General features: G+C 38.8%; 7 protein-coding genes and 2 pseudogenes across 12 annotated transcripts; 6 read left to right on the top strand and 3 right to left on the bottom strand.

Annotated features, from left to right (window-relative positions):
- Positions 1 to 592: 592 nt before the first annotated feature.
- Positions 593 to 1,125, top strand: LOC104719980 (auxin-induced protein 15A-like). Its single transcript, XM_087470001.1, has one exon. The coding sequence runs from the start codon at positions 686 to 688 to the stop codon at positions 998 to 1,000; it is 315 nt and encodes a 104-aa protein (XP_087326127.1). The 5' UTR covers positions 593 to 685; the 3' UTR covers positions 1,001 to 1,125.
- Positions 1,126 to 3,471: 2,346 nt separating this feature from the next.
- Positions 3,472 to 9,997, bottom strand: LOC104719979 (pentatricopeptide repeat-containing protein MRL1, chloroplastic). Of its 3 annotated transcripts, XM_087469995.1 has the most exons (19): positions 9,572 to 9,997; positions 8,696 to 9,404; positions 8,371 to 8,596; positions 8,169 to 8,232; positions 7,929 to 8,073; positions 7,730 to 7,845; positions 7,379 to 7,507; positions 7,038 to 7,211; positions 6,778 to 6,942; positions 6,533 to 6,673; positions 6,144 to 6,243; positions 5,870 to 5,978; positions 5,684 to 5,775; positions 5,423 to 5,513; positions 5,001 to 5,229; positions 4,826 to 4,918; positions 4,445 to 4,493; positions 3,987 to 4,080; positions 3,472 to 3,870 (listed from the first exon to the last, which is right to left on the bottom strand). In XM_087469995.1, exons 1-19 carry the CDS (start codon positions 9,908 to 9,910, stop codon positions 3,639 to 3,641), a joined length of 3,297 nt encoding a protein of 1,098 aa, XP_087326121.1. In that variant the 5' UTR covers positions 9,911 to 9,997; the 3' UTR covers positions 3,472 to 3,638. The 3 variants fall into 3 exon arrangements, 2 of the variants coding, with proteins under 2 accessions (XP_087326121.1, XP_087326122.1); XR_015568909.1 differs by lacking the exons at positions 3,472 to 3,870; positions 3,987 to 4,080; positions 4,445 to 4,493; positions 4,826 to 4,918 and having other exon boundaries at positions 5,070 to 5,229; positions 7,038 to 7,214; XM_087469996.1 differs by lacking the exons at positions 7,730 to 7,845; positions 7,929 to 8,073; positions 8,169 to 8,232; ... (1 more) ...; positions 8,696 to 9,404; positions 9,572 to 9,997 and having other exon boundaries at positions 7,038 to 7,214.
- Positions 9,998 to 10,106: 109 nt separating this feature from the next.
- On the top strand, positions 10,107 to 11,986 carry LOC104716652 (5'-methylthioadenosine/S-adenosylhomocysteine nucleosidase-like). Of its 2 annotated transcripts, none has more exons than XM_087470000.1 (7): positions 10,107 to 10,313; positions 10,390 to 10,549; positions 10,686 to 10,792; positions 10,886 to 10,960; positions 11,104 to 11,178; positions 11,299 to 11,391; positions 11,503 to 11,986. In XM_087470000.1, exons 2-7 carry the CDS (start codon positions 10,495 to 10,497, stop codon positions 11,698 to 11,700), a joined length of 603 nt encoding a protein of 200 aa, XP_087326126.1. In that variant the 5' UTR covers positions 10,107 to 10,313; positions 10,390 to 10,494; the 3' UTR covers positions 11,701 to 11,986. The 2 variants fall into 2 exon arrangements, with proteins under 2 accessions (XP_087326126.1, XP_087326125.1); XM_087469999.1 differs by having other exon boundaries at positions 10,115 to 10,317.
- Positions 11,987 to 12,137: 151 nt separating this feature from the next.
- Positions 12,138 to 13,926, top strand: LOC104716651 (type III polyketide synthase B). The gene is made up of 3 exons (XM_019231346.2): positions 12,138 to 12,540; positions 12,643 to 13,209; positions 13,296 to 13,926. The coding sequence occupies exons 1-3, from the start codon at positions 12,357 to 12,359 to the stop codon at positions 13,721 to 13,723; spliced, it is 1,179 nt and encodes a 392-aa protein (XP_019086891.1). The 5' UTR covers positions 12,138 to 12,356; the 3' UTR covers positions 13,724 to 13,926.
- LOC104716650 (putative alkaline/neutral invertase B) lies at positions 13,856 to 16,991 on the bottom strand. 2 transcript variants are annotated; one of them, XM_010434070.3, is made up of 5 exons: positions 16,588 to 16,991; positions 15,678 to 16,171; positions 15,165 to 15,596; positions 14,486 to 15,044; positions 13,856 to 14,326 (listed from the first exon to the last, which is right to left on the bottom strand). In XM_010434070.3, exons 2-5 carry the CDS (start codon positions 16,116 to 16,118, stop codon positions 14,031 to 14,033), a joined length of 1,728 nt encoding a protein of 575 aa, XP_010432372.1. In that variant the 5' UTR covers positions 16,119 to 16,171; positions 16,588 to 16,991; the 3' UTR covers positions 13,856 to 14,030. The 2 variants fall into 2 exon arrangements, with proteins under 2 accessions (XP_010432372.1, XP_010432373.1); XM_010434071.3 differs by having other exon boundaries at positions 16,529 to 16,865.
- Positions 16,992 to 18,431: 1,440 nt separating this feature from the next.
- LOC104716649 (peptidyl-prolyl cis-trans isomerase) lies at positions 18,432 to 19,166 on the top strand. The gene has a single exon (XM_010434069.3). It carries the CDS (start codon positions 18,432 to 18,434, stop codon positions 18,945 to 18,947), a length of 516 nt encoding a protein of 171 aa, XP_010432371.1. The 3' UTR covers positions 18,948 to 19,166.
- Positions 19,167 to 19,234: 68 nt separating this feature from the next.
- LOC104716646 (putative amidase At4g34880) lies at positions 19,235 to 21,324 on the top strand. The gene is made up of 5 exons (XM_010434065.3): positions 19,235 to 19,764; positions 19,879 to 20,093; positions 20,198 to 20,404; positions 20,493 to 20,691; positions 20,770 to 21,324. Exons 1-5 carry the CDS (start codon positions 19,240 to 19,242, stop codon positions 21,124 to 21,126), a joined length of 1,503 nt encoding a protein of 500 aa, XP_010432367.1. The 5' UTR covers positions 19,235 to 19,239; the 3' UTR covers positions 21,127 to 21,324.
- LOC104719978 (putative amidase At4g34880 pseudogene) lies at positions 21,311 to 21,769 on the top strand (annotated as a pseudogene).
- On the bottom strand, positions 21,680 to 27,838 carry LOC104716647 (xanthine dehydrogenase 1-like; annotated as a pseudogene). The gene is made up of 14 exons (XR_015568908.1): positions 27,700 to 27,838; positions 27,242 to 27,341; positions 27,029 to 27,137; positions 25,450 to 26,942; positions 25,015 to 25,257; positions 24,467 to 24,781; positions 24,059 to 24,298; positions 23,618 to 23,902; positions 23,285 to 23,506; positions 22,954 to 23,115; positions 22,737 to 22,871; positions 22,408 to 22,644; positions 22,152 to 22,325; positions 21,680 to 22,072 (listed from the first exon to the last, which is right to left on the bottom strand). The product of XR_015568908.1 is annotated as a xanthine dehydrogenase 1-like (transcript).
- Between the last annotated feature and the right edge of the window lie 149 nt (positions 27,839 to 27,987).

The raw sequence follows: 27,987 nt of genomic DNA, 5'->3' as shown, positions 1-27,987 counted from the left end.
CAACAAATCAACGATCAAATTTTCAACAAATTGAAGATATTTGCGGCCGTAATGATTTGCCACTGATCAGAAGATTCGCATCGATCAGACGAAACCAATCCAATGATTAACCAAATTGAGCATTTATTACACATTCAAATCTGAAATATCAGATTGGCTACATGTATCCTGATTTTTTGCATCATGTTCATTGTAATATCATCCAATGTGCCAAGTTGCCATATGATCTATCTTCTTTTTAAGTTCTTTGGCCACTTGTTACCCCTGTTATCTTTTGAAAAAAAATACATATTTCTATGTTGAAGAGAAAAAATGAGTCAGAACTTTTCTTAGAAGATTTAATGTAATATTCAAAAAACAGTATTTATAATGATATCTTGAATTTTCAACTTAGTTTTGTTATTTTTATATTTGTAAGAACAGGAAACTTTTTGTTGGAGACTTGATGGATGAGTTAAGCCATGTGAGAAGATGATATAAGTCAAACAACTTACACGAGAAAAAAAAAAAAAAAAAAAAAACCCATTAAATGCTCTTAAATAATTGAAAAGTAATTTAAAAGATTTCCATTATTATAAATAGAGGCAATCGTCACCACCTTTCCTCATCTCAAAGTCTCTCAAAACATTGTGGTGAACAAAGAAAAAGAGAAGAAAATTTTTTTTATTGAAAGCAAAAAAGAAAGATGGGTCTGAATCGTTTTGCGATTTCAAATGCAACAAAGCAGATATTGAAGCTAAACTCATTGGCAAACAAAAACCGAACATCACCATCATCGGATCATGTTCCTAAAGGACACGTAGCTGTTTACGTAGGAGAACAGATTGAGATGGAGAAGAGGAGATTTGTGGTTCCAATATCGTTTCTGAATCATCCTTCGTTCAGAGAGTTCCTTAGTCGAGCAGAGGAAGAGTTTGGATTCAATCACCCAAAGGGAGGTTTGACCATTCCATGTAGAGAGGAAGTGTTTCTTGATCTCATAGCTTCTCGGTTACAATAAGAAAAAGTTGGATCCGGTTTAGGAGAATTGTATTTATAGAAATTTTGAGATTGAGAATGTATCTTTTCATCCTTTTTCTTCCCATGTATCTTTTTAAATCATGGAGGATAAGAAGAATTGATATATTTCTATGTTTTAGCTAATAATATTTTGACCCCCCCCCCCCTACCAAAAAAAAAAAAAAAACTAATATGATGATTATTTCACAATTTTTTATTTATAAAAGATTAATGTCATTGTTTAACCAAAATATGTTCAAGACAAGAAATTGTGTTAAGCATTCAAACCAAATTTCCGGGGCTGCCTATCGAAAACGAATAATTATAACTTTCATAACGCGACTGGAGTATTTTATTTCAACTTCGTTAACACTTATGATATTAAGTCAGTGAGCTGGATCGAAGACCAAAGCCAAAATAACTTATATTCATTGGTTGATTATGGAGTACACGTAATTGTTTTATATTGATAATACATACTTTCATCAACTCATACCTCAATAATTCGACGTCCTATTTTCCCCTTGTAACTACGATATCGTACTAAATCTACGTAGAACTTTAATCTCATCTGTGTCTCTCTGAATTAATAGTTCTAAACTTAATTCCACCGGAATCCTATAGTTTTCATCTATTTCTCCAATTTTTTTGTTTAAGCGGTTTAAAATCCAAACCTGATAAAACCAACATAACCCCGGTACAAAATCAAATTTTAAACTAAACAAACGTTAAAAACCAACCCGACCCGACCTGTTATCTTCTTCATTTTCTTCACCCGCTTCCATGGTTGCTAGTTTTATTTTGTATATTCATCATAATGTTTTTCTTCTCGGTATGTTTCCCAGCTTCCTTCTTCTTCACAACAAAATCAGCCTCAATTTCAATCTCCACCTCCTCCGTCGCTTCTGGTTTTTAATTCATCACCACCGCCACCACCACAGTCGATCCAATCTCCGCTAACTCCCTTCTATTCTCCTTCGCTGACTCCGCTCAGGTCAACACGCCTCCACCACCACTATCTTCACCTCTGCCTCCTCCTTCTCCTGCATCGCCTGCTCCTTCTCCACCATCTCCACCGCTGCCAATTCTAAAACCAGATCTTCCTCCACCTGCGTTACCTTCTTCTCCACAATTAAGAGATCACAGAAGGAAACAAAATTGAGTCTCGAAAAATATGGTTTAGTAACAATTCTTCTAATTGTTAGGTTTTGATGGGTTCAATTTGAAATCGGGTTGAAATAAGGTTTAATCTGGTTAATAGGATTAATTAGTTGGTTAAGCAATTTTGAAACCAATAGTAAACCACTTAAATCCAGAATCATGGAGCAAAAGATGATATTTGATATTTCGAGGAGGAAATGAAACTAAAACTATTAATTCGGGTGGAAATAGGTCTAAAACTATCAATTTAGAGAGTTACAAAATGAAATTAAAGTTCTATGGTACATCTGATATGATATCATAGTTATGAGGGATAAATAAGACGTTATTTCCAATAATTTAATACAAACAGATGGCGTCAGTAACTTTTATTGAAAGTACTATTATACGTCTTTTTTTTTTTTTTTTGGTATGGAAAGGAGATGGACTAAATCACGAGTTCGTATACGACTTGTTTAAGTTGTTTAAAACTTTAAATATCAACTTTATCAGAAATCAATTACGATAAATTTGTGACTATATGTATTTTATTTATCTCAAAACTTTATTGTAAGTATACCGCAAATCACTTGCAAATTTTGTTACTGATAAATTTCATCTTAAATTTAGCTAGCCTATATAACATAACTCTGTAGTGATATACTATATATCTCCCATATCAATTGATTGTTTTTGTGTTTGTTTTATAAACATCTGGGGAGCTCTATTTTGTCTATATCTCAAGTTATATAATTAGACGTTGTTGGAGAAGAAAAAAGTTATATAAATATACAAATTAGACGAATTGTGAATTCAATGAAACCGCCTAAAATAATTAGAAAAAAGAAACTACTTCTGTGTGCTCCTGTAAACTATAAATTCTCAGACTGCTTGAATCATGAACCAATAGAATAGTTGTAATAATTTCCTTTACAACAATGCTTATATCATCTATAAAATAATTGGACCTGAATTATCATGTGGTCACGTCATGGCTTTCACATGACCACTTTAATTTCACAATAAACTCCGCTGCAAAATATAGGAAACGTCATAGAGGAAAACTAAAATAGAATTTTCCTCCCTTTCATTGTTCTTATGGGGAATATTATATCTGTGAATCTTTTGGAGAGATATTGTATATTAAGAGTTTCTTGAATACCTTACAAGAATCATTTACTATTATATATATATATATATATATATATATATTCATGCGGAAACGAATAAATACAGTCTTTTTTTTTTTGGGGTAGATATACAGCTTTACCATGCAAATTAACTTACTGTGACTAAACATCCTCATGCAAGAACTAAGCTTACGCAGAAGAGTAATGCAACAAAACTTGAATTTCCACTTTCTGCTGCGACGCTGGGGGAAGAATGTTGTGATGTAACATGTACTGAGTATGAAGTTCCGTGGAACCAATCCTTCAAAAGGGGAAAAAAAAAAAACTCTCGGAGGTCAAGGATCAAAATGAGAGACGCCTTCTCAGTTCTCACTCAAGTGACAGGTTCCCTAGCCGAATGCTGCGTTGCTGACGACTGATTTGGTTTCCTAGTGGTACTTGTGATGATCTTAAATGCCCTGGTTTCCCACCAGAGAAAGGTGAATCGACCTTTGGTTGAAACCAGTTCTTCAAAGAAACACCATTGATTCTTAATCTTGAATCCTTTCTATGATATGGTATCCCTAACCTTCTCAACAATGCACCAATTTCTCGTCCCACCCTGTCAAAAAAAGGAATGATCTTAGATACTATGACTTAATACATTATCACGATAAACATCATCACTGCATAATAAAAAATAAAAATAAAAGATGATACTCTTAAATCTTAATTAACCTTCCTGTAAGGTCGATTGTCTTCTCGCCTTCAGGAGTCGTAAAATCCTTCTCTTCCATTGAAATGATCAAATTAATGTGAGGTATCTTCGCACCTAAAACATACATGGGCTAAAACGTCAAGAGATTTTACTGACCTCTAAGCCATTTAGAAACTTAATCAACCAGTTAGAGATCTTCACAACTAACAATTTGTTTAACTATAATACACTGCACTTTTTTCTTCTGAAAGTATATCTTAATGGCTTAGTGTTTTGTAAGTATTCCATCTTAACATTGATAATTTGATCGTAGATTACCAAATCAAGACATACCAAAATACCAATACCGATTCAAGGAGAACAACGACGGTAAACTAAAGACGATTAAAGTGAACTTATATCAAGAACTCTTTAAGATCGTTCAACTAAACTTATCCTACTTTGAAAAGCAATGATTCTAAAAAACAGGATAGCTTACCAGCTGCAAGGCGATGCTTAAGACCTTTAAAGATGGTTAAGAGGTAAACCTGCCAAAATTATGCATGACATAGTTAGAGCAACAATCCCAAAAAATGCTAAAACAGAGAGATATTGATTTATTTGAGATACAGTTTTAAGAATTCATGATCACTGGAATTTTAAAGCAAATGTATCATGATGGAAGAAAAAGGAAAGGTCAGGTATAAATGGATCCTGTGTCAGAAACTTTTAGGATTCTATATATCTAACAACCAGATTGAAAACTCTAAATAAAGTTAATCCATAACCTTCGCAGCTATGAATTGCTTGGCAACCAGATGGTAATCTACTAATCTTGTTAAAACAAGTAAATGTGATTCCACTAAAAAAATGTATTTACCTCAGCCACGTTGTTCGGCAACTCTGTCGTGTCAAAAAGTATAGGAATTTTATTGAAGGACACAGAAGGAAGAACTCCAAGAGAAGTAGCCTCCTGCAAATTATAAAAAATATAAACTTTTGTAAACCTAATGAGACCCACAAGAATCTATAGCTAAACGAAGCTACCAAAATACCTCGAGCAATGAAAATGCACGAGGATCATACTCTCCAAATCCATCAACTAGTGGGAATATGTTATGTTGTTTTTGTGAAATGTTTATGCCTAAAGTTGAAATCAGCCTATCCCGCAAAGCAGCATCATGTGGAAGTTTCAAACACCCCAAAACTTGTGAAACTACTTCTGTAGTAGGAACCGTTCCACCTGAAATTGTCTCTCGGTAAACCATTAAGGCCATTGATGTCCTGAAAGAAAGTGAAATTTATCAATATTAATCTGGAATGATGTCTAATGTAAGTCTTTATTGAAGAAGAGAGAGTGACAATTATTATATCAAGATTGCTCTAACTCGGAAGCATCACAAGATTCTCTCAACCTCTTCCAACATTAAGAAGAAGAGTGACTGACTTAATACTTGCAAAAGGAAGCTACACTGACCATTTATTTTCAATTTGAGGTCGCCCTGATTTGAAGGACACAACAGGTTCACCACTAGCGCAATCCTTCTCAAACCTTCGCTTGCACAGGCCTTTACAAAACAGCCACAAAAAAAATGAAGCATAAGTGTTCCATCAATACAAACACTTTAGAATCTGACTGCATCATGATGGACGCATATACATCTAAAGAAATATGTAATTCTGAGGATCAAAAAGAATGAGGAAAGAGATGAATACAAATTACAAAGTACGAGCTTACTGGTTATGCATCTGCACATGATGAAGTTTGGTGATATTCCATCTTCTTTGGCTTGAGAAAGGAGTTTGAAACTTACTTCAAAGTCATCCTTTCTACACAGAGAAAAGTCACGAAATAATGATTTCTCAAATCTACACTGACTAGTAGACCAAACGAGCCTAAATAATTCAACTTAAAATAAGATACCTTTCACTTGCTAGCATGAGCATAGAGTACGTGATAGTATTTGGTTTTAATCCCAAAGTCTTTATCTCATTGAGATATTCCATAGCCTTGGGCAGTTGATTACCTTCACCTGTGGATAATATAAGGGTCATACCATTAATGATATTTTGTATGGGGTACTTCACATACTGCAAGTGTAGTGATACCATATCGCATTTTGTTTCTTTCTTATTCAACATAATCTTCATTTTTTGTATAAAGTAAAACACTAAGATAGCGTTATACGAGGTCTTACACAGAGCAGTAATAAGGGCATTCATTGTTGAAACTGTTGGTCTAAGTTTGATCGACTTGATTTTTTCATAGAGCTCCAGTGCTTTCTTCCAATCCTTCGCCTAAATAACAAAAGCAAACAAATTATTAGTAGCTTCTTCATACAAGTTTAATCCAAGAAAGTCAATGCAATTGCACCATTCCAAAGATAATGTAAACAACATCTCAAAAACTATTTTTATCAAATAAGGATCTTTTGATGCTTCCTGTTCATTTCTAGAAATCATTGTGAAAATCTAGAACAAATTTCTGTTTCTCTTCTAGGTACCATCACGGACATTTTTATAATTTGATGTAGACAGCTCAAAACTTAAGTAATCTTCAAAAACTCTTGCAATAAGAAACACCTACGTTACAACAAGCCCCCATCAGTGAGCTATATGATATAGTTCCAAGACGTATTCCTTGAGATTTTGCATCCTGTAGAATGCCAAAAGCCTCGTCTAACATTTTTGCATGTCCTGCAACATCGATAAGTGCACTGAAAAACACCTGCAAAGATCAAAACCAAGATTACATATATATGTTTGTATACATTTCTGTAAGTAAACACTTGCCTCATAAAGATCTGTAACTTTGAGCATGATGTAACATACCTCGTCAGGGGCCACAACTTTTTCTTTCATGTCCTTGTATATACTACATGCAAATTCCCAGTCCCCAGACTTGCTGCAACTATTCACAGCAATGGTATAAACTTCTGGAGTACCCCTGATTTCATATTTATGGATCATCTGGTAAACTTCTTTTGCTCGTTCAACCTGCAATAAACTTATTCTCAAACTATTAGAAAGAGAAAAACAGAAAAAGGATCAGATAGAAAAACAGAAAAAGAACCAGAAAGAAAGCTACACACCTGACCAGCATTAAAGCATGCCTTCATCAATGCACCGATCGTGATATGATCAGGGTCTATAGGATGCGTCTCAGCCTTCATTTCAGCTAACACATCAAAAGCACGGTCTACAGCTCCTGATTGACCACATGCAGAGATGAGGGCATTGAATACAACCCGGTCTGGCTTAACATTCTACTGCATCAAACATGTCATCAATGTAACAATGGACTTTGAGATTCCAAATCAGATATGAACGTATGAGCAGGATTAGAAAATATATTCTGTAGCCATGAAGAAAGAGGATATTTTTGTAATCTTGACACAATTTAGGAGAGCATCCAAAATTGTGGCATGCTTACCTTAGACCTTAAAATTCCATAAGCACCAAATGCCTTTGCTATTTGTCCAGCTCTACCACAGCCATCAATAAGTGCACCGAACGTGTGAAGGTTAGCTTCCACTCCAGAATTTGACATCTGGTGGAACACCTAATAATACAACCCCACAGAATAAGAAAAAAAAAGTCCGGAGAGAGAAATGAGAGTATAAGAGCTGTGGAGACCAAGAATAGCATACGGAACACTCAGACAAGCATTAGATTTAAATTGATAATTTGCTCCAGAAATCTATAATGCTTCATGGTTTTAACAGAAAATTAAAGAACCAGCCAAGTATGTATCTTTCAGGCAAAGGAAGGAAGGTATCTATACCTCGAACATTGCATCAACTTTTCCGCTTTTAGCACAACTTGATATTAAAGTTGTGTAAAGTTTGCAATCAGCAGTCATACCGCTCTCTTGTACCAGACGCAAAACTCGTCGAGCTCCTACATAAGTAACACTTCAACCTTTAGGAGGATGAAAAATTGACAAGAACAAGGATTTGATACTGGCAAACAAAAAATATCACCTTCTATGTCCTGGGAGCTTGCGCAGACAGACATTAACATATTGAATGTACTTAAGGTTGGATTTAGAATCAACTTGGTAAAGCGAAATGCTTCCTTGACAGCTCGTTGCTTCTTGCAGGCTTTAAAGAAACTTGCATGATAAATCTGATGTGAGGTAATAGGCGAAGAAAAAATCAGTGAAAAAAATCCACTCTTCATGGAGCAGCAATACTAAAGCTTTGATCCATATTGCTCAGTACCTTGTCCATGTCCAATAGATCCCTTTGGTCCAAATCTTCGAGCAAGTTTATGCAATCCTTTAGCCTATTATATATGAATAAAAACACTCTCCAAATTAAAAAATCTAGTAACATCTCACTGGGACTAAAACATCCCAAGAAAGAATTAGCAGTAGAAGAGGAAAAAAAGGTTAGCCAAGATTCAAACCAGAATACTTATTACCTTCCATCTCTAAGTAAACGGTTGTAAGCATCATTAGTTTCTGGAGAACGTCCATTACTATTATCTAGCGTAAGAATTTGAGCAGGGAACTGGGGCATGCTTTCATCAGTCTGGTGACCCACATGCTTCCCATCATTTGGAAATTTCCAGTCTCCATTAACATCTTTCCTAGTGTGAGATAAACCGCCGTTACCGTGTGACACAAGTTTTTCTTCTTGAACATCACCTGAAACAGAAACCAACTAGCTTCTCATAAAGGAAGCATAAGATTGTGGCAAATCCAACACAGTAAGTATACACATTTTCAACGTAACAGTAGACTGACCAGAACTATGTCCTGGGAACTGAGTATCAATTATTCCATTGTTCTTGTGGTCCAGCAATAAACTATTAGTTGCAGAAGTAACAGTAGGAGAGACTGCTTTCAGACTAGTCGACCTTGAAGACTTGGCTGATGAATGATTAGGCCCATAAAACGTGTGAATCTCTTCTCTCTTACTCCCAGTGAAGACGCTGTACTCAACAGGCTTCTGGAGCAAACCATTGTACTCATACTCTAGAGCACGTGTATCATCTACCACAAGTGGAGAAGCAATCGACTGAATTCCCACCACTGCTTGTGAAAAATCATGCTCCATACTCTTCTTCTCTTGGCTGCTTTCAACTTCCTTTTCAGGCGTTTTAACTCCCAAAGCAACAGACCCATTAACTATGGAAGATGAACGGGACTCATCATCTATTAAAGTATGTTCCTTTGCAACTGTGCTGACACTGGCAACAGCAAACTGAGAATCCTCAGCAACCATATCCGTTTGTTTGGGCAAAAATGAATCATACTCCATCAAAGTAATTTCCTGAACTCGATGAGCCTCTTCTTCTTCCAACTCCATCACAGTAGTTTCCTGGACTCCATGAGCCTCCTTTTCTTCCATCTTACTGAACCCTCCATTTATTTCCACAGGAATTCCTTTATGAACATCTCCATCTAAATGTCCACTTTTTCCGCCATGAATCTTTGGAGGAGAAGCTGCAACCTGAACAGTTAAGCTAGTCAGAATCAGAATTCTCATCGAATTTTATTTAAAAAAAAGGCAGCAACTTTGATTATATATATATATATATATATATATATATATATATATTGGTACTCTAATGGAAACAAAACCTAGGAATTGACTAAAATCAGAGAATTTGAAATTACCTCATGGGAAGATTTGCGTTTCCTGAAAGTATTGTGGCAGTAAGCGAAAGCAATGGCGGAGAAGGCAGTGACAGCAACAACAACAAGAATCAAACCAGAGTCGATAGAAGCTCTAACAACTAAACGAGGCGATCGAGTATAAAAAAGACGAGAATTTCGCTTCCCGGAGCGAGTTCGAAGATTGTGAGGAGAAGGACGGAGACTGTGACAACATCCGAGAAAATCACGGCGGATGGAGCGTAGACTAGAAGCCGGAAGAATCACCGGAGAATACGAAGTTAAGGTAAGATATTTAGACGATCTAGTGGTGGTTGAGACGAAGGTGGAGGTAACCTCCATTGGAGAGAGGCGAGACAAGAGAAGAGAAGAAGATTGAGAGGATAAAGCAGTGAGCGAAGAAAGTGAGGATATGAAATAACGAACGACCGTCTCGTTTTGGATTGTTTGCTTACGTGTCATAAACGGCCGTCAAGCCGTCAACGTTTTTTTTCTTTTTCTTTCCTTTTTTATTTAATTATTTATGCGAAAACAAAATAAATAAATAAATGTTAATTTAAGGTTGGGTCTGGTCCGGGTCGGGTCGGGTCGGGTCAGAGCTGGGTATTTTAATTTCGTATGTACGTTTCCAATTTCCGGTGGGAAATCTAGGAAAATTTTGATCTTTGACGAATCGCCGCCGACGGCTATGGAAGAGCTTATGGGTCAAGGAGAGAAACGGCCGATTCATACCATTGTCTTCATCGTCGGTACTAATTTTGATTTACTCCTCTTTGATTGGGATGATTCTTCCTTTTTCTAATGATTCTGTGTATTGGCAGCTATGCAAAAGGAGGCTCAGCCTCTGATCAACAGATTACGGCTTGTTGAACAAGTTAATACGCCGTGAGTTTCCAAAAGAGGTGACTTGGGTTCTGTTTAAAGGAATGTATAAAGACTTGAACATCAATATTGTGTGTCCAGGAAAGGATTCAACTCTAGGTATGTGTATATCCATGTGGTTGTGTGATTGTTAGTGTTTCAGGATGTTTTTTTGAAGTTCTTGGTGTTATCTCTACTGTTCATGTGTTATATGGGCTTGTAGCTTTTTTTCTAACTCTTGTTCTATTATGTTCAGGGGTAGAGAGTGTTGGCACGGTTCCTGCATCTCTCGTCACTTATGCTTCCATTCTAGCAATTCAACCAGACTTGATCGTTAATGCGGGAACCGCCGGTGGCTTTAAGGTATATCTTACTCTACACATAGTCGCTCTCATGCCTCTTTTGTGTCAAAAATAATGAACACCATCCTTGTTTCTTTTTTAATGGTCTTTACAGGCCAAAGGAGCATGTATTAGCGATGTTTATGTTGTCTCCACTGTTGCTTTCCATGACAGAAGGATACCCGTTCCTGTAAGTTCTCTTTTGTATTGTTCATGTATCTGTATGACTGTATCAGTTGCAAAGTAAAAGCTCATGTTCTTGAGTGAAATACTTTCATTCTCGTTCCAAATATTTTTGCCTTTTCCTAAAAACTTTCTCTGTACTTACTGCAGGTCCTTGATCTATATGGTGTTGGTATGCGGAAAGCCTTCCCCACACCCAACCTTATAAAGGAGCTCAACCTAAAGGTTGCTCTGAGTTCACCATTTGATCCTCATGCAATTTTTGTATTATTACTTCATCTGTTTAGCATATATACAAGTGCCATAAGTGGTAGATTTATGATTTGGTTGTGATGATGTCCCTAGGTGGGAAGATTATCCACTGGCGATTCTATGGATATGTCTCCACATGACGAAGAATCCATCACAGCAAATGATGCTACAGTTAAAGACATGGAGGTATACAATCCTTAAGTTTCCTGTGTTAATGAACGTAACTCCAATCTATGTGTTTGTCACTGTGTCTTTTATCAGTTACTACGGCTTATTCTCGGAATCTTGGCATTTCAGGGAGCAGCAGTGGCGTATGTGGCTGATATTTTTAAGGTGCCTACGATTCTAATAAAAGGTGTGACTGATATTGTGGATGGCAATAGACCAACTTCTGAAGAATTTTTGGAGAACTTAGCTGCAGTCACTGCCAAACTTGATGAGTCACTTACCAAAGTGATTGACTTCATCAGTGGTAAGTGTCTCTCAGACCTCTAACAAGTCATAATCAAAACCGTATGTTTCATCGATAAGGTTCACGTATGTGCATTGGGAGAAAAAAGGATATGAAGATTCAAGCAAAGGGCATAGGTAGGGAATAGGTTTGAGCAGAAATTTCATTTTATCTCTTCACCTTTCCTCATTTGTTCTTCTAATTTTTGCTGTCTCTCATATGATGATCCATCATACATGTAGAAACTCAGCAAATTTTGATACTCAACAACAGAATCAGAAATTTTTTTAGCCATAAGAGCAGAATAAAAGAATCTCATCGACCTTTTCATTCCATGGGGTTGATATTAGTGTTTACTCTTAACCATACTTGAACTAGCAAGAAGCTTTAGTTAATTTCAATTTCAGTCTTTTTAAGTGTGAAAATGTACAAAGACTACTATAACTATAACACACCCAAAGACTATGTATCAAGAGAAAATTTTCGAAGAATTGGAGTTGGGTTTTAGAAAGAGCCAATGCAATAAACATGAAGTGCCTGAATCCTACACCTAATCTTCACCAAATATCAACTAGACAGAAACACCGCACAAGATGCAGGTCATAAACTGCAAAAGCTGCAGTGTATATATATGCCTTCATTTTGAACCTTTTTGACAGACCCAAGATTTGAGTCTTTGACAAGAGAAAACAGATAAGAAATGGGAAGCATCGATGCCACAGGATTGGGTTCAGAGAAGAAATCAAACCCGGGGAAAGCGACAATTCTTGCTCTCGGGAAAGCCTTTCCTCACCAGCTAGTGATGCAAGAGTACTTAGTCGATGGCTACTTCAAAACCACCAAATGTGACGATCCTGAACTCAAACAGAAGCTTACTCGTCTCTGTAATGTCTTCACTTTAACCTCGTTATTTTAATTCTTTTTATCTCATCTTGTAAGCTCCTGAGAACTGAGGTTTGTTTGAACTGTTCGTTTGCTATATACAGGCAAGACAACAACGGTGAAGACAAGGTATGTTGTGATGTCGGAGGAGATACTCAAGAAGTATCCAGAACTTGCCATTGAAGGAGGATCCACAGTAACACAGCGTCTCGACATCTGCAATGATGCAGTGACCGAGATGGCAGTAGAAGCCTCCAGAGCCTGCATCAAAAACTGGGGGCGTTCTATTTCGGACATAACTCACCTGGTCTATGTCTCCTCAAGCGAAGCTCGTCTTCCTGGTGGGGACTTGTACTTAGCCAAGGGGCTTGGACTCAGTCCTGACACACACCGTGTTCTGCTCTACTTCGTCGGTTGTTCTGGTGGTGTTGCAGGTCTCCGTGTAGCCAAAGACATAGCCGAGAATAATCCGGGCAGTAGAGTTTTGCTTGCCACGTCCGAGACAACCATCATTGGGTTCAAACCCCCAAGTGTGGATAGACCTTATGATCTTGTTGGGGTCGCGTTGTTTGGTGATGGAGCCGGAGCTATGATCCTCGGATCCGATCCAGACCCGATATGCGAGAAGCCTCTCTTTGAGCTTCACACTGCAATACAGAATTTCTTGCCTGGTAAATAACCATCAAGTGTTATGCATCCTATTATGCCTATAACTTAATATTTCTTGATAAACTTGGATTGCATTTTCATGGCGCAGACACAGAGAAGACGATAGATGGGAGGCTAACGGAACAAGGGATAAACTTCAAGCTAGCCAGAGAACTTCCACAGATAATAGAAGACAACGTGGAGAATTTTTGCAAGAAGCTAATAGGAAAAGCGGGACTGGCTCATAAAGACTATAACCAGATGTTCTGGGCGGTTCATCCAGGTGGACCGGCCATCTTGAACAGAATGGAGAAGCGACTTAACCTGTCGCCGGAGAAGCTGAGTCCAAGCAGAAGAGCTCTTATGGACTATGGAAATGCGAGCAGCAACTCGATCGTTTATGTGTTGGAGTATATGCTGGAGGAGAGCAAGAAAGTGAGGAGCCTGAATGAAGAAGAAAACGAGTGGGGTCTGATTCTGGCTTTTGGACCTGGTGTTACATTCGAAGGCATCATTGCACGAAACCTTGATGACTGAACAAACTGTGAAGAGTAATAATTGGGTTTTTCGTTTTTACCTTGCAGATCAAGAAAGGTCCCTTTCTGCTCTGTAGTCATTTCAATAGAGAGAGAGAGAGAGAGAGAGAGAGAGAGAGAGAGAGAACGCATATAATAAAAGACATGAAGCTAAACATATTATGTTTAAATCTTCCATAGTCTAAAAATATTTCACAACGCAAACAACGTAAAATGTGCAATTGAAAAAAACGAAGAAAGAGTCGTTATCAACATTAAAGCCAGGAATCATGATCAGGTGCTTCTTAGCCCATCTCTTTCTAATGTTTTCAACAAGTCCAAGAGTTGCATCTTCTCATAACGGGTTTCATCTGTTTGTCTTCCTCAAGAGAAACCATACCGACATGTGACGGATCTTCCAGCATCATCTTGGCTACTAAGTATCCGGCTATTGACCAAGTCTGGTTTTTACGTGACTGTTTCCCCACGTATCTCCCTACCTTTCCATCATAGTATTCAGGCCAATGGTCCTTATGAAGCCTAGCCTCTGCTACTTCAATTGCTCGTCTTGCTATTTGAGGTCGACCAGTTTTGATACAAGCAGCCGTCAAAAGCCATAGCAGCACTGTGCATCCGTAAACATAATTAGTTAATTACATCTATAAGGGTCAGATTAGCCTTTTACTAAGATTAGGATACCACAGTTGAACCAGACGAACACTGGGACAGGAGTGATTCATTTGTAGTCCAATTAAATGAGGAATAGAAGAAGAAGAAATTTTACCTGGCCAAGATCCTCCATTATGGTAGCTCCACCGAGTGTTCTTGGGATCACAACCAGTTACTATTCTCCATTCATGGCTTTCTATTGCGGGATAGCAAACTTTCAGTGGCATTTCTCCAACCAATTCTTCCCATCGAGATTCTATGAGATCCATAATTGCTGTTGACTGTTCAGGAGTAGCCAAGGAAGACAATATGGCTATACAATTACCCAATGCAAACCATCTGAAATCCATTCTTGCAGGGCTCACGTTGCCGATAAAAAACCCTCCGTGAGGCGGCATAAAGTCAAAAACCCATTCTGGAAGAGAATCAGGGATCACGTTGAACTTGTTGACAGCAGTGTGAGAGTATTCCTCTGTCTTATATCGGTAAATGTCATTAAGCTGCTTCGAGTCTAGCCAAAAGTAGCTCCTCATGTGGTAGCTCAACGCATGAAGTCGCTTAACTATCTGTTCCACCATTTCCTTACCTTCTCCGTCATGTTTAAGCAGGAGCAATGCACATCTTAAGGCCATAAAGAAGAGGGCTTGAATCTCTATAGGGTAACCATAAACTCCCTATAAAACAGAGAACACAATATTAGAAAAATGGAAAGCTGATGAAACAGCTAGCTCAAAACTGTATCCTCTTAGAAAGAATCACTAGAAATAACTATATAAAGAAAATTTGCTGCTCACCATCCTACGATCAATCATACTGCAACCATCTGCGCATAAGAGAGTTGGAAAGGTATCAAATCCCTCAGACAGACACAGGCTCAGTATCAGCCGTATACCCTTCTGGCATTCAGGCATGTCAGCAAGGGAAGAGTCTCCTGTAGATTTTGTGTATGCTCTGAGCAGTATAATCCACCAAAACCCAGAATCAACTGGCGCGACCCTTCCAATTGCACTCTCGCCAAAATCAGCTATTAGTGTTTCGTGGTTTCTAACAGGATCATGGAAAACTTTGAAGCTAGCAGGCATAACTCCTTCACCAAGCTGGAATCTATCAATCTTTTTCTCCCATGATTGAAGACGAAGAGTCTTTAAAATGAAGTTTTTTACAATATCTGGCTCTCCATTCATCAGGAACGCTAAAGCACTTGGTACAAAATCTCTCACGAACACCTAAAAAAAAGATAAAGTCAGCAACATAACCAGATCAACCAACATAAAAGAAACATGACAATTAGAAGATTCTTTCTTCACCTGATCATAGTTGAGTTTTTCTTCAGAATTATCCACAGCAGCAATAGTCCCAACAGGTTGACCACGAAAGTAAACCATAGAGCGCCTCAAAGCATCCCAGGCCTCACCAACCATCGGATGAGACTCAAATCCAGGGAGTGACCTAGGAGTATTGAATCCAGACCTCCTACCACCAACGCTAGGCGAAATCACATAATCCGCATGATCATGGACCCGAGGAGCATTAATATCTGCGTTTCTAAGTTGTGGTGAACCAGCTAATTCAGTAAGAGACCTTTCATCAAGTGACCTCAGTCTATCAATATTCAACGGCCTTGGCTTCTCTAGCAACTTGGAGAAATCGAAGTCATCAATATCTTCCACTGTAAACGAAGAATCTGCAGCATTCTTGGCCTTCCCATTCTGATGATTCGCATCTACACTGATATTAAAAGACGACATTGCTCCAGACTGATTCAAAAATATTAGCCAATTACAAGTCCAACGATCATGCCCTGCATTCACATAAACCGATCAGATCCATTTAGCTCGCAATAACAGAACAGTGAATACATTCAGAAATTGAAGGAAACAACACCACAACAATGCCATGATCAAAACGTGAGTATACAAACTGGATTCGGCATCTTTAGTTGAAACGACTGTTCTATACAACGGGATCAATCACAAACCAAAACAACAGCAATTGAACGATATAAATCATGGAAACGTCGGGAATCCAAATAATATCAAAGAACAAGAAAACAATCCCGAAGAGATTTGCGACATCACGCACAGAAGAGATCGATAACAATAAACTCTCGCTCGGAGAGATCCAGCAAAAAAAACGAAGCAGGGGGGGAAAAACAAACTTGATCAACCGTAAATGTTTTCGTAACCAGAGCAACACACGCGTAGAGAGATCACGAACCTTGTTAATCGCAACAAAGCTTCGTTTCGTTCTCTCTCTATCTCCTTTGTATAAATCTTGAAACTGAGAGAAGCGAGAATTATCACTCTGATGAGTCCGATGATATATACAAAGTGATTGAGCGAGAAAAGAGAGAGAGAGAGCCGAAACGGCCAAAGGTAAGACGAATCAGCTGTTGAGCTTAAAGGAGGATGTGGGTTCACGTGTACGGATGAGATGTGACTGTGACGGGAAGATTGAGGAAGAGCACAGTAACTCTAGCGATCGGAGGGGAAGGTGAAGTAAACCCTTTAAGGCCATGCATATTATATGATTGCACGGAGGTTTGTTTGCTTTTTCGATAATTTTATTTGTATCCATTTTTTTTTTTTTTTTTTGTTAATCAAAAAGATAAATACTAAATTACTCTATATGGTTTTTTGAGATTTACTTACTATATACTTACAAGTTAAATTAATGAGTGACGTGTAGGAGTATCTTTGCAGTGAGTTAGATGTTTGGTTGTCCACGTGTACGATGGCAGTGGATCTCGTGCCCTGCGCATCCCTGCTGCATTTTGTTTGTTTTTTTTTTTGAACTTTAAATTTTAGTAGTTTTGGTAAGTTTGTTAGCATTTGAAATTAGAATTTTTTTAATCATTGTTGTTTGTTGATAATGACAAGGGAAAAGGTCGTATCGGTGGTCGTTGCTAACGTTGGAGAACGAATATTACTGGATAGATCATAATATGATTATTATAAAAAGAAAAAAAGATAAACAATGATATTGTCTACTGGACAACTCCAAAAGTCTCTTTTACGATGATGCTTTGATTTTATTTAACTTATGGATTTTGGAGATATAATAGTACTTCTTTTGTACGATTATTCTAGTGTAGACAAATTGTGTGATTATATGTAAATAGTGGATAAAATATGATGAAAATTGTGGAGTGGAGGATAGATTCCGGCCGTATGTAGACCATAGTTAGGAGTCGCTTGGGGTCTAAAAAAACCTTATATGAATAAGAATCACTTAAGAATTGATGATGCATATTGTACGAAGGTAGTTTTATTCGGTTTGCATTTTCACACAATGATGTGACTTGAAACATAATCTCAAAATAATCACTTTGGCAAACAATACAAAGTGGCCTAATCTAGTTCAAAACAGTGAAAACCTCACCTAAATAATCCCACCAAGGCATAATCAGTCTCATATCCACGTAAACATAGTCTCAAAATAATCACTTTCAGCTCATGATTACTTATCCTCATCATAAAACGTTGACGTCCAATGTAGCCATGTAAGTCATAAGTAAGATCATTCATTCATATTGTTTCGATCATTCGATGATAATAAGATCGTGAATCTAGTAAATATCCATTCGTAGTATCGTACACAAGTGTTCACGTGCTGATAGATAATCACCACCAACCAACATGAATGGTCAATAGAATCGAAGAACGAGTGTGGCAACCCAAAAGAAAAGAAAAAGAAAAAATAGAAGTAGCCAATAAAATAAGATAATGGGCTTTTTGCTTTCGGCCCACACCTAAACTTCAACGCCGTAATGTGGTCGGTCCATCTAAAATAGTAATAATTATGAGGGAGCCTCGGATCCACGCGACTTAAACCCTAGTCAGATTCGATTTAACCACGGTTAATCTTCAAACCCTACACGTGTCTTCAATCGACGGCCATTAATATAATTTCCTTTTTCAGATTCACCGCTTTAAAAAACTAAATCCCCTCTCTATAAGAACCCTAATTTCAACATCTTTCAATTCACAAACCCAATCTTCAATTCTTCGATTTCTTCTCTCAATCTTTCAAATCTCTCCCCTAAAAAAAAAAAAAGAAAAATGCCGAACCCTAAAGTTTTCTTCGACATGAGTCTAGGCGGTGCATCCGCCGGTCGTATCGTGATGGAGCTTTTCGCTGACACTACCCCAGACACGGCGGAGAATTTCAGAGCTCTCTGCACCGGCGAGAAAGGAGTCGGGAAGATGGGCAAGCCACTTCACTACAAAGGTTCAAGCTTTCACCGTGTGATTCCTGGGTTCATGTGCCAAGGAGGTGATTTCACCGCCGGGAATGGAACCGGTGGTGAATCGATCTACGGAGCTAAGTTCAAAGACGAGAACTTTGTCAAGAGGCATACCGGGCCTGGTATTCTCTCCATGGCTAACTCTGGTCCCAACACTAACGGATCTCAGTTCTTCATCTGTACTGAGAAGACCTCGTGGCTAGATGGGAAGCACGTTGTGTTTGGTCAAGTCGTTGAAGGTTTGGATGTGGTGAGGGCGATTGAAAAGGTTGGATCTGATTCCGGAAGGACATCGAAGCGTGTGGTTGTTGAGAATTGTGGTCAGCTTTAGATCTGAGAGTGTGTGTAAGAGAGAGAGACCTTGATCTTTTTTTTTTTTTTTTTTAATGAATAATGGTGTCTTTTGCTTTTGGTTTTGTTGTTTCTACTTCCTTCCTCTCTAGTTTATCTAGGGGTTTGAGTGTTTTTCTGATTTGGGATTGTTTCCAGTTTGTAAAAACCCTTTGTGTAGGGTTTTGACTACCTTGAATAAAATTACAAGCTTTTTAAATATTGTTATCTCTCTACCAAACCAAACAAAAAAAAAAAATCACAACTTTAGAGTCAAACATGGATCTGTGAGAATGACACAATTAAGCGATTTGCCGTTGACAATTTCTATTCTCCACACCACATACATGATGCTCAACTCAACATTCTCGATCGAAGAAGCTACCATTGAAGACATTAGACTTGCTTTCAATGAGAAAAGACTGACATCAAAGCAGCTCGTGGAGTTGTATCTAGAAGAAATCTCGAGACTCAATCCGGTAGTCAACGCAGTCATCGAGACGAATCCAGATGCGTTGACCCAAGCAGAGATCCTAGACAGAGAACGTGAGCTTAGAGACGACGTCACCACCGAGCTTCCTATCTTGCACGGTGTTCCGATTCTCCTCAAGGATTCCATCTCTACCAAGGACAAGCTTAACACCACGGCTGGTTCGTTGGCTTTGCTTGGTTCAGTTGTGCCACGAGACGCTGGTGTTGTCAAGAGACTGAGAGAATCTGGTGCTGTGATCTTGGGCAAAGCCAGTTTAAGCGAATGGGCTCATTTCCGATCTGATTCAATCCCAAGTGGTTGGAGCGCTCGTGGCCTGCAAGGAAAGGTCAGTTTTTTCATTCCTTCATATTCATTGCTCTAACTGGATCAAAATCTTACCAAAAAGTTTAAAGCTTTTTGTAACTTAAGACTCAAGAAGTGGTATGTTTGAATGCTGCAGAATCCGTACGTTTTAGCAGCGACTCCGTGTGGATCAAGTAGTGGATCAGCTATATCAGTGGCGGCTAATCTTGTGGCTGTGTCAATTGGGACTGAAACTAATGGTTCCATTCTCTGTCCTGCGAGTCTTAACTCGGTGGTCGGGATAAAACCGAGCGTTGGGCTCACGAGCCGAGCCGGGGTGGTTCCTCTCTCCTCGAGACAGGACACTGTTGGGTGAGACTGAGAGCACACACCATTACTAGTCTACTTCTATTGATTTTTCATACCATTGTGCCTTAGTTTCGTTCTTTCTTTTTATTGTGTGTTTGCAATGTTAGGCCGATATGTAGGACGGTTTCAGATGCTGTTCATCTCCTTGATGCTATTGTGGGTTATGATCCCTTAGACGAAACCACAAAGACCGCGTCCGAGTTCATACCCCAAGGCGGTTACAAGCAGTTTCTGACAACTAGTGGCCTCAAGGGTAAGAGATTAGGGATTGTAAGGCAGCATCCTTATCTTGAGAATCACATCGAAACATTAAGGTAAAACATGTTTTAAGTTTGGTGATATCGATTACATTGTCATTCAATCATATCGACCTAAACATCATTTGCTTTTTCTTCGGTGAAGACGAGAAGGTGCGATAGTAATTGACAATCTATCAATACCAAACATCGAAGTGATTAGGGATTGGACTGAGAGCGGTGAAAAAATGGCACTTTTGGCTGAGTTCAAGATGTCCCTCAATGCATATCTCAAAGAGCTTGTCGAATCACCAGTCCGGTCCTTAGCAGATGTTATTGCCTACAACGAGAACTTTGCTGAACAAGTAAGTACTAATCTTTAAAAAGAAATTTGACCTTTTCAGTATCTGAATTAGTGTGATCATTGAATCGAAAATAAAAAGGAAATGGTGAAAGAATGGGGACAAGAGCTACTCCTTGCAGCAGAAGCCACTAATGGAATTGGTGAGAAAGAGAAAGAAGCGTTGCAGAACTTGGAAGAACTTTCGAGCAATGGAATCGAGCAGCTAATGAAAGAAAAATATTTAGATGCAATAGTGGAGGTTGGTTCAACGTTGAGCTCTGTCCTCGCCATTGGAGGCTATCCAGGAATCAATGTCCCTGCAGGGTATGATAGTGACGGAGTTCCATTTGGGATTAGCTTTGGAGGATTGAGATTCTCAGAGCCAAAGCTCATTGAGATTGCTTATGGCTTCGAAAAAGCAACTCTCATTAGGAAGCCACCCAAGTTCGAAGCTTAAAGGCAGTTGTAGTCATACCAGTTGCTGATATGGTATGGAGACCTTGATCTTATGAAGAATGGTGGCTTGCTTTCGGTTACTTCTTCATCTTTCCTTTTATTTCTATCAACTTGTTTGTTAGATAAACATTACCCCAGCTCTGAATCTTAAATGTAATCGTTTGTTTCACAAAAGCTATATGTACATGAAATTTTCTTACTTCTTTGAAGAAAAAACACAGGAAAAAGTGAAAGAATGGGGACAAGATGTGTTCATTGCAGCAGAAGCCACTAATGGAATGGAAAAGTTAATGAAAGAGCAGAAGTTAGATGCAATAGTGGCGCTTGGTTCAACATTGAGCTCTGTCCTCGCCATTGGAGGGTATCCAGGAATCAATGTCCCTGCAGGGTATGATAGTGAAGCAGTTCCATTTGGGATTAACTTTGGAGGATTGAGATTCTCAGAGCCAAAGCTCATTGAGATTGCTTATGGCTTCGAACAAGCAACTTTGATCAGGAAGCCACCCACAGGTAGGCTCTTGTAGACAACAAAGTTGTTGATTTGGAAACATATCTTTGGTAATTATTTTCTTTCTTTGTATTGGTAAAATGTATCTGTGTTATGTTACATTTCTTTGTGGAAAGGAAATAATTTACAGATATGACTTTCTCACAATAAAATGATCGTTCTTTTCCCCTTTGATGAATCTTAAAAGTTACAAAGTTCAAACACTAAGCTTGGGGGAGAAATCTGAACTTACAAAAGGGGCTGAAAACTCGTCCAAACAAGCCATCCTAATACGCTCTGGCGTCGCTGGACTCTCCAGAGGGAACCAGTCGGTAAGACCCACCTCGGCTCTAGCCGCTTTAATCGCTTCCTTTATTGCAAAGAAAACAGATGATGCAAGAAAGAACGGTGGCTCACCCACTGCTTTAGATGAATGTATTGCCTTTATATTCGGATTCCCCTGAGTTAATGGAGTAAATCTTAGGTTCAGCTTCACATGTGTCGCTACCAATATAAAGCTTCTTCTTATAGTTGCTTACCTTGAGAAGAGAAACATTGAGGTTGAATGGCATGTCGTTAATAGAAGGTATTTTGTAGTTTCCGGGTCCGCAAGTGAGTAAACTTCCTTGTTTGATCCATTTATGAGCTGCATCTCCCCATTTGAGTTCTTCTAAAGCTACCCAACCCAGTCCTTGTACAAACGCTCCTTCTATCTGTAAATAATGATTTCAGATACAACACTATTCTTTTAAAAGATTGCAACAAAGCATAGGAGCTTGAGAGAAGAACACGCACTTGTCCAACATCAATAGCTGGGTTAAGAGAAAATCCGAGGTCCAACATTATATCAGCTGCTCTTGTGTGAAAATCACCAGTTAAAGTATCTATCTCAACTTCAGCAAAGGCAGCTCCATATGTGTAATATCTAAATGCGTTCCCTTTTCCAGATATCCAGTCAAATCCAACATCAGGAACAATGTGAAAACCATGAGCTGATAGGTCTATCCGTTGAAAGTAGCAGGCACTTACTAGCTACATACACTCAGAAGAAAGGACAGTTTTATATCAATATTGGCATCAAGCTGTTCTGAGTTTATATCAAAATTGCAAGAGAGAAAGAATACCTCAGCGAATGTGTTGAAATTGTGCTTAGATGCAACAGGCTCCATTCTTGCTATAATCTGCTCACAAGCGTCTAATACTGCAGCACCATACATATCGGAGCTCGCTGAAGCAGCAGTTGGTGAGGCATTTGGAACCTATAACGAGACAATCAAAACGTTAAGATAGTAAGAACAGTTTTGTCCAATTATGTCTCCGCCTAAACTACGCTGCTTGTACCTTGTCAGTGCTTGTCTCTGACACGAAAACTGAACTAAGTGGGATGTTAAAGGCAGATGCAGCAACTTGAGCGACCTTTGTATGCAATCCTTGACCCATCTCCACACCTCCATGAGTCACCAAAACCGTCCCATCTGTGTAAACATGAACGAGAGCCCCAGCCTACATAGCCACATAATGGGTAAGTATCTCAAAGTCCAGATTCTAGCCTTGCCAGAAATGGTAGTGCAATGGTGAAATTTCCATGGCTCATTTTATCTTATTGTTTTCAGTTCCTAAACAAATGGCTAAATTTGAAAGAAAAAGGATTCCACTTTCAGACAACGATTACCTGATTCATGAACTTTGTGGTAAATGATATGCCAAATTTTGTGGGAACCATAGCTACACCACGCTTTTTCCACCGATTCTGACTATTAAACTCGTCAGCTTCTTGACGAGCCTTTAAGAAGTTGCAGGATGCTTTCAGCTCTTTCCAGAGCTGATGCAATGTGCAGTGCTCAAGAGACTGAGAGTAATGTGTGATCGATCCTTCCACTTGAAAATTCATCTCCTAAAGTAAAGTAAATACACCAGAAAACATTTAAGAATACAACTGACATAAGGAGGACAAATTCCTACAAGCTTTCAGGAGATGAAGATGTTTCGAAAATTTTCAACTCACTTTGATTTCTTCAGGGCTTTTATCAAGCTCAGATGCGATTCTCTGAATCCAGTTTTCAGTTATAAGCATACCTTGGGGACCTCCAAACCCTCGGAAAGCAGTGTTGCTGGGAAAATTTGTAAAGCAAACACTCCCTGTGATCCTCACATGCGGGATCTCATAAACATTATCCGAGTGAAACATGGCACGTTCAAGAATGGAAAGGGAAAGATCCAAAGAGTTGCCACCATTGTTGTATATTTCAAGGTCCAACGCCAATATTTTTCCTTCGTTCGTAAATCCAACCTGTAAGATAGCAGAACACAATTAAATGGAATTCTTTAGTTTGCAATCCATAAATACTGTTTCTTCTACTTTCAACTGTTTTCACTCCTTTCCATTTCATTGTCAGCTTACTAGTGGAGTCCACTGCCTTAAATTTTGGGGAAAAACTGGAAATACCTTGTACTTTCCAAGGAAACTATGACGATGACCAGTTATCATCATGTCCACATCTCTGTCCATTATGAGTTTCACAGGTCGATTCAATAGGTAGGAAGGAACAGAAGCTGCAGCAGCAATGAAAGCTGATCTTGTTTCTTTACCACCAAAACCACCGCCAATTCGTTTCGTTTTGCATACCACTTTAGACATTGGAAGACCAAGAACATGAGACACATATTTCTGGTGCTTTTGAGGAGCCTGCATATAAATCACAACCATTTTCTTAAGAAGAGACAACATTATCATGTAATATCTAATGGTTCTCTCTTACAGGGAGCTGATGGTCATGTACTGGACGTACAAAGCATGAATCAAAGAAAATTTCACTCAGTCAAGTATATGGCAGTACACTAATAATATGCGTACCTGTGTGGATGAAATCATATGAACTTCGTTGCCTCCATCTATTGTCCAAACCAAACTACCATTAGGCTCCAAGTAGAAGTGTTCCTGACCACCCATTTGAACCTCTCCCTCTATTATCCTGTCACACAGACCAGATTGAAAGCACAGCTCGACATCCCCTTTACTTAGCCTTTTCTCTGTGTTCGGATGGAAACTTTTAGCATTAATAGCCTCCTTGATTGATAATATTGCTGGCAGTTCCTCATAACTAACGTCAACTTTTCCTGCTGCATCTTTTGCATTTTCATGTGTATCCGCGACAACCACACCAATGACCTGAGATACCAACGTCAATTTAATGAAATAATTGGGAGCTAAAGATATAAATATATCTGACAAAGTCACTGAATCTATATTTACTTTTTTTTAGATAAAAAAAAACCTTGCTCGTTCACTTTCTGGTGATAAGAAGCACAAACCGTTTTGCGTGTGATACTTCTACTAAGACAGAGAAGCTATATGGTAGAGCTAAAGAAAAATATAAAACTTTAGGTTTCAAATATTCTTACTTGTCCCACACATGTGACCACATCGGTAGCAAATAATTCTTCGTCGGCAACAATTGCTCCAATCATATTATCCCCGGGAACATCTTTGGCAAGAAACAGACCAACAAAACCAGGTGAAGATTTGGCTGCCGAATCATCAATTGAAAGGATGCGGGCATGTGGCACTTTGCTAAGCACAAAGGCGGCATGTAAGGTATTAGGAGGTACTGGTGTATCATCAGTATATTCTGCTTCCCCTGTGACCTACATGAAATAATAAGAATGTTGAGATAAACTAGTAAACTAGTCACTATTCAGCTTACACCAAAAGAGACTTTGATTAGCCAGAGGTTCTCAACTATCAACTATCAACTATCACAGTCAAGCATCATCTCCATCTTAGTCTTACCACAAACATCAATAAACAGTTTGGGTGCAGTAAATAGATCAGCTTACCTGCATTCTCGCTGAAAGATGGACCTCTGACGAGCCAACAGATGACCCCTGCAATACTGTCTCATAGTCTTGTTTTCCAATTCTAGATAACCGAGAAACAGGTTGCACAGCTGACATATGGGAGGGTGGGAAGGTCTCTATCGTGGGATTTACGTTATGTACATGATGAGAAACCCATAAGAAAAATTTAAAGAAGAAGCTTAGGGTAAGAGATTTCCGAAATTCCACCATTCCTCCAGGAGCATCTTCCTTAATCAAGACATCTTTCTGTATGACCTCAAGCGTATCTTGCAGAAGATCTTTATTCCAATTCTTTCCGATTAAAAATTCTTCAGTCTTTCTCGCACACAACGAAAGAGGAGCCACACCACCATAAGCAATTGAAGCATCAGAAACAAATAATTGTTGACCCTTCTGTTCGAGAAACACACGCATTCCACCATTGACAATAGCTATATCATCATCCCTGCGATGAGCCTGCTTAAATTCTTTCACATACTCTAAGGGCCTTGTCCATGGAAGGAATACCGACAACAAGATCTCGTTGCTTCCCATATCCACTTTACGATAACCAAGGAAGAAATTTTTTGCAGGTATCGATCTAACATCTCCAATGCAGTTGATTACCCGAAACTCTGCTCTAGAAGCCATCCAAGAGGATTTAAATCAGATATTGGACTAGCTGTACAAATGTTTCCACCAATGCAAGCTACATTTCTTATTTGTGTCCCAGCAAACCACTTCAGCTGTTCAATAAAAGCCTTGCATGCTGAAGTTTCATGTGCAGGACGCTCCTTTACTACCTTCCTGAATAACCTCATGAGTTCAGAAAGTCTCAGAGCTGAACCAACCTCTACCCCATTGTCATTGACATTCAATGCATTGAGTTCGGGGACTTGAGCAACAGATATTAACACCTGATACTGCAACCTCTTCAGTCTCATTTCAATTCCCACCTCCGTATTACCTACCAGTAGTTTTGCATCAGGATAACTTGCTTTTAGCTCAAGCAAGTTCTGAAGAGTTACGGGTCTGTACCAGGCAATCCCCCCATTTCCCCTTAATTTTAAAGGAACTAACTTCCTCAGCAAAAGTTGAGGGGGAAAGATAAGCTCCTTTTCGGTATACTTAGCTCCGTCTATGTCACTATAAGATATGGACTGAAATTTATCTCCATTACAATTGGCCTCTCCATTTGTTGTTTTTGATCCACAAGAACAAGGTTTGCCAGTAGAAGGGCAAATACTTGAACCGTCTTGAAGGCTAAGCGAAGACACACCAGTGTACAGAGCATCATTGGATTTTGCAAAAACCCGAAAAGCATCAACGATGGGTCGATAACCAGTACAACGACAAAGATTTCCAGCAAGACATTCTTCAATCTCCTCCTCAAAAGGTGAGCTTTTACTCGACCTCAGTAACGCATACATCGACATGATAAACCCAGGAGTACAAAACCCACATTGGGAACCATGAGAGGATGCCAAAGACTCCTGCAAGAATTAAGATCATCACTAAAGTGACAAAGAATCTCCAGAAATAAGAAGAACTAGAACAACTTGAAAGAAGTAAAACTTACTTGGACTGGGTGCAAGCCAAGTTTGCGATGCCCAACTCCCTCAATGGATATTACATGCATTCCTTCTACAGAATAGAGAGGTGCTAAGCATGCGTTCACAGCATAATGTCTGCAATAACATTTCCCGCATAAACAGAGAAATAATCAATATGAAGGTGCATACTTATAGAAAAGCAGAGGCAACATATCAGAGGAGAAGATAAAGATACGTACACACAAGTCTTTGAATTGGTGTCAAAACAAGACACCATCACCGTGCAAGCCCCACAACCACCTTCACCGCATCCCAGCTTTGTCCCGGTCAGTCCTAAATCTAAAGGAAACAAGAAACGCATTTTTGAAGTTAGAATTTCGCTCTTGGAACATAATGTTACTACTATATGCATACTCCCTCAAATCACTTACTTTTTCCTTTTTGGAACTAAGAGACATAAAGGGACCTAGTAAATCAATTAAACATAATCTGGATTTGTAAAAAACTGGGATTTACAACTCAGCTAAGTGATACATACTTAAAGGAATCTTCTTTTTTTCTTTAACATAATACTGTAGGAATAGTCTCTGATACTGATTCTGTTTCAATCATAAATAGATTTGAAAAAAAAAAATTGAACTTGTTTGAGTACTTTGAATCATCCCCAACAACACTAGGATCAGTCATTCATACGCACCTCTGAGATATTCAAGAAGCGTCATATGAGCTAATCCATCAGGCAAGACTCTACGAACGCCATTAACGTACAATATAGCCTCCGTAAACTCCTCGTCTCGGATCTGCTCCATCTCTCCGTCCTTGCTCAGTGAACCCATTTCTCAATTGACAAAAAAAGTCGGTTGATTTCGTATTACACGATTGGGATCGTGGCGAAGTTGATAACTCCCAAGTCAAAGCTCAACAAATAGAGACGAAGCAAACATTTTATACAAATCGGTTCTTTCTGAGAGCTTCCACCGAACAC

The sequence above is a fragment of the Camelina sativa genome, chromosome 10 (genome assembly GCF_030686135.1).
Source record: "Camelina sativa cultivar CO46 ecotype springtype chromosome 10, ASM3068613v1".
Taxonomy (NCBI): domain Eukaryota; kingdom Viridiplantae; phylum Streptophyta; class Magnoliopsida; order Brassicales; family Brassicaceae; genus Camelina; species Camelina sativa.
This window is presented reverse-complemented; position numbering and strand designations above follow the sequence as displayed.

Excerpts from the sequence above, each read along its gene's own strand:
- LOC104719979 (XM_087469995.1), bottom strand. The coding sequence starts at position 9,910 with ATGGAGGTTACCTCCACCTTCGTCTCAACCACCACTAGATCGTCTAAA. Across the intron at positions 8,597-8,695 it reads GTTCCCAGGACATAGTTCTG|GTGATGTTCAAGAAGAAAAA; the intron begins GTCAGTCTACTG and ends TTTCTGTTTCAG. Across the intron at positions 4,081-4,444 it reads TAAGCATCGCCTTGCAGCTG|GTGCGAAGATACCTCACATT; the intron begins GTAAGCTATCCT and ends TGTATGTTTTAG.
- LOC104719980 (XM_087470001.1), top strand. The coding sequence starts at position 686 with ATGGGTCTGAATCGTTTTGCGATTTCAAATGCAACAAAGCAGATATTG.
- LOC104716650 (XM_010434070.3), bottom strand. The coding sequence starts at position 16,118 with ATGTCGTCTTTTAATATCAGTGTAGATGCGAATCATCAGAATGGGAAG. Across the intron at positions 15,045-15,164 it reads GTATGATTGATCGTAGGATG|GGAGTTTATGGTTACCCTAT; the intron begins GTGAGCAGCAAA and ends TCTGTTTTATAG. Across the intron at positions 14,327-14,485 it reads TAATGGAGGATCTTGGCCAG|TGCTGCTATGGCTTTTGACG; the intron begins GTAAAATTTCTT and ends ACGGATGCACAG.
- LOC104716646 (XM_010434065.3), top strand. The coding sequence starts at position 19,240 with ATGACACAATTAAGCGATTTGCCGTTGACAATTTCTATTCTCCACACC. Across the intron at positions 19,765-19,878 it reads CTCGTGGCCTGCAAGGAAAG|AATCCGTACGTTTTAGCAGC; the intron begins GTCAGTTTTTTC and ends TGAATGCTGCAG. Across the intron at positions 20,094-20,197 it reads TCGAGACAGGACACTGTTGG|GCCGATATGTAGGACGGTTT; the intron begins GTGAGACTGAGA and ends TTGCAATGTTAG.
- LOC104716649 (XM_010434069.3), top strand. The coding sequence starts at position 18,432 with ATGCCGAACCCTAAAGTTTTCTTCGACATGAGTCTAGGCGGTGCATCC.
- LOC104716652 (XM_087470000.1), top strand. The coding sequence starts at position 10,495 with ATGTATAAAGACTTGAACATCAATATTGTGTGTCCAGGAAAGGATTCA. Across the intron at positions 10,793-10,885 it reads GAACCGCCGGTGGCTTTAAG|GCCAAAGGAGCATGTATTAG; the intron begins GTATATCTTACT and ends TGGTCTTTACAG. Across the intron at positions 11,179-11,298 it reads TAAAGGAGCTCAACCTAAAG|GTGGGAAGATTATCCACTGG; the intron begins GTTGCTCTGAGT and ends TGATGTCCCTAG.
- LOC104716651 (XM_019231346.2), top strand. The coding sequence starts at position 12,357 with ATGGGAAGCATCGATGCCACAGGATTGGGTTCAGAGAAGAAATCAAAC. Across the intron at positions 12,541-12,642 it reads ACAGAAGCTTACTCGTCTCT|GCAAGACAACAACGGTGAAG; the intron begins GTAATGTCTTCA and ends TGCTATATACAG. Across the intron at positions 13,210-13,295 it reads AATACAGAATTTCTTGCCTG|ACACAGAGAAGACGATAGAT; the intron begins GTAAATAACCAT and ends TTCATGGCGCAG.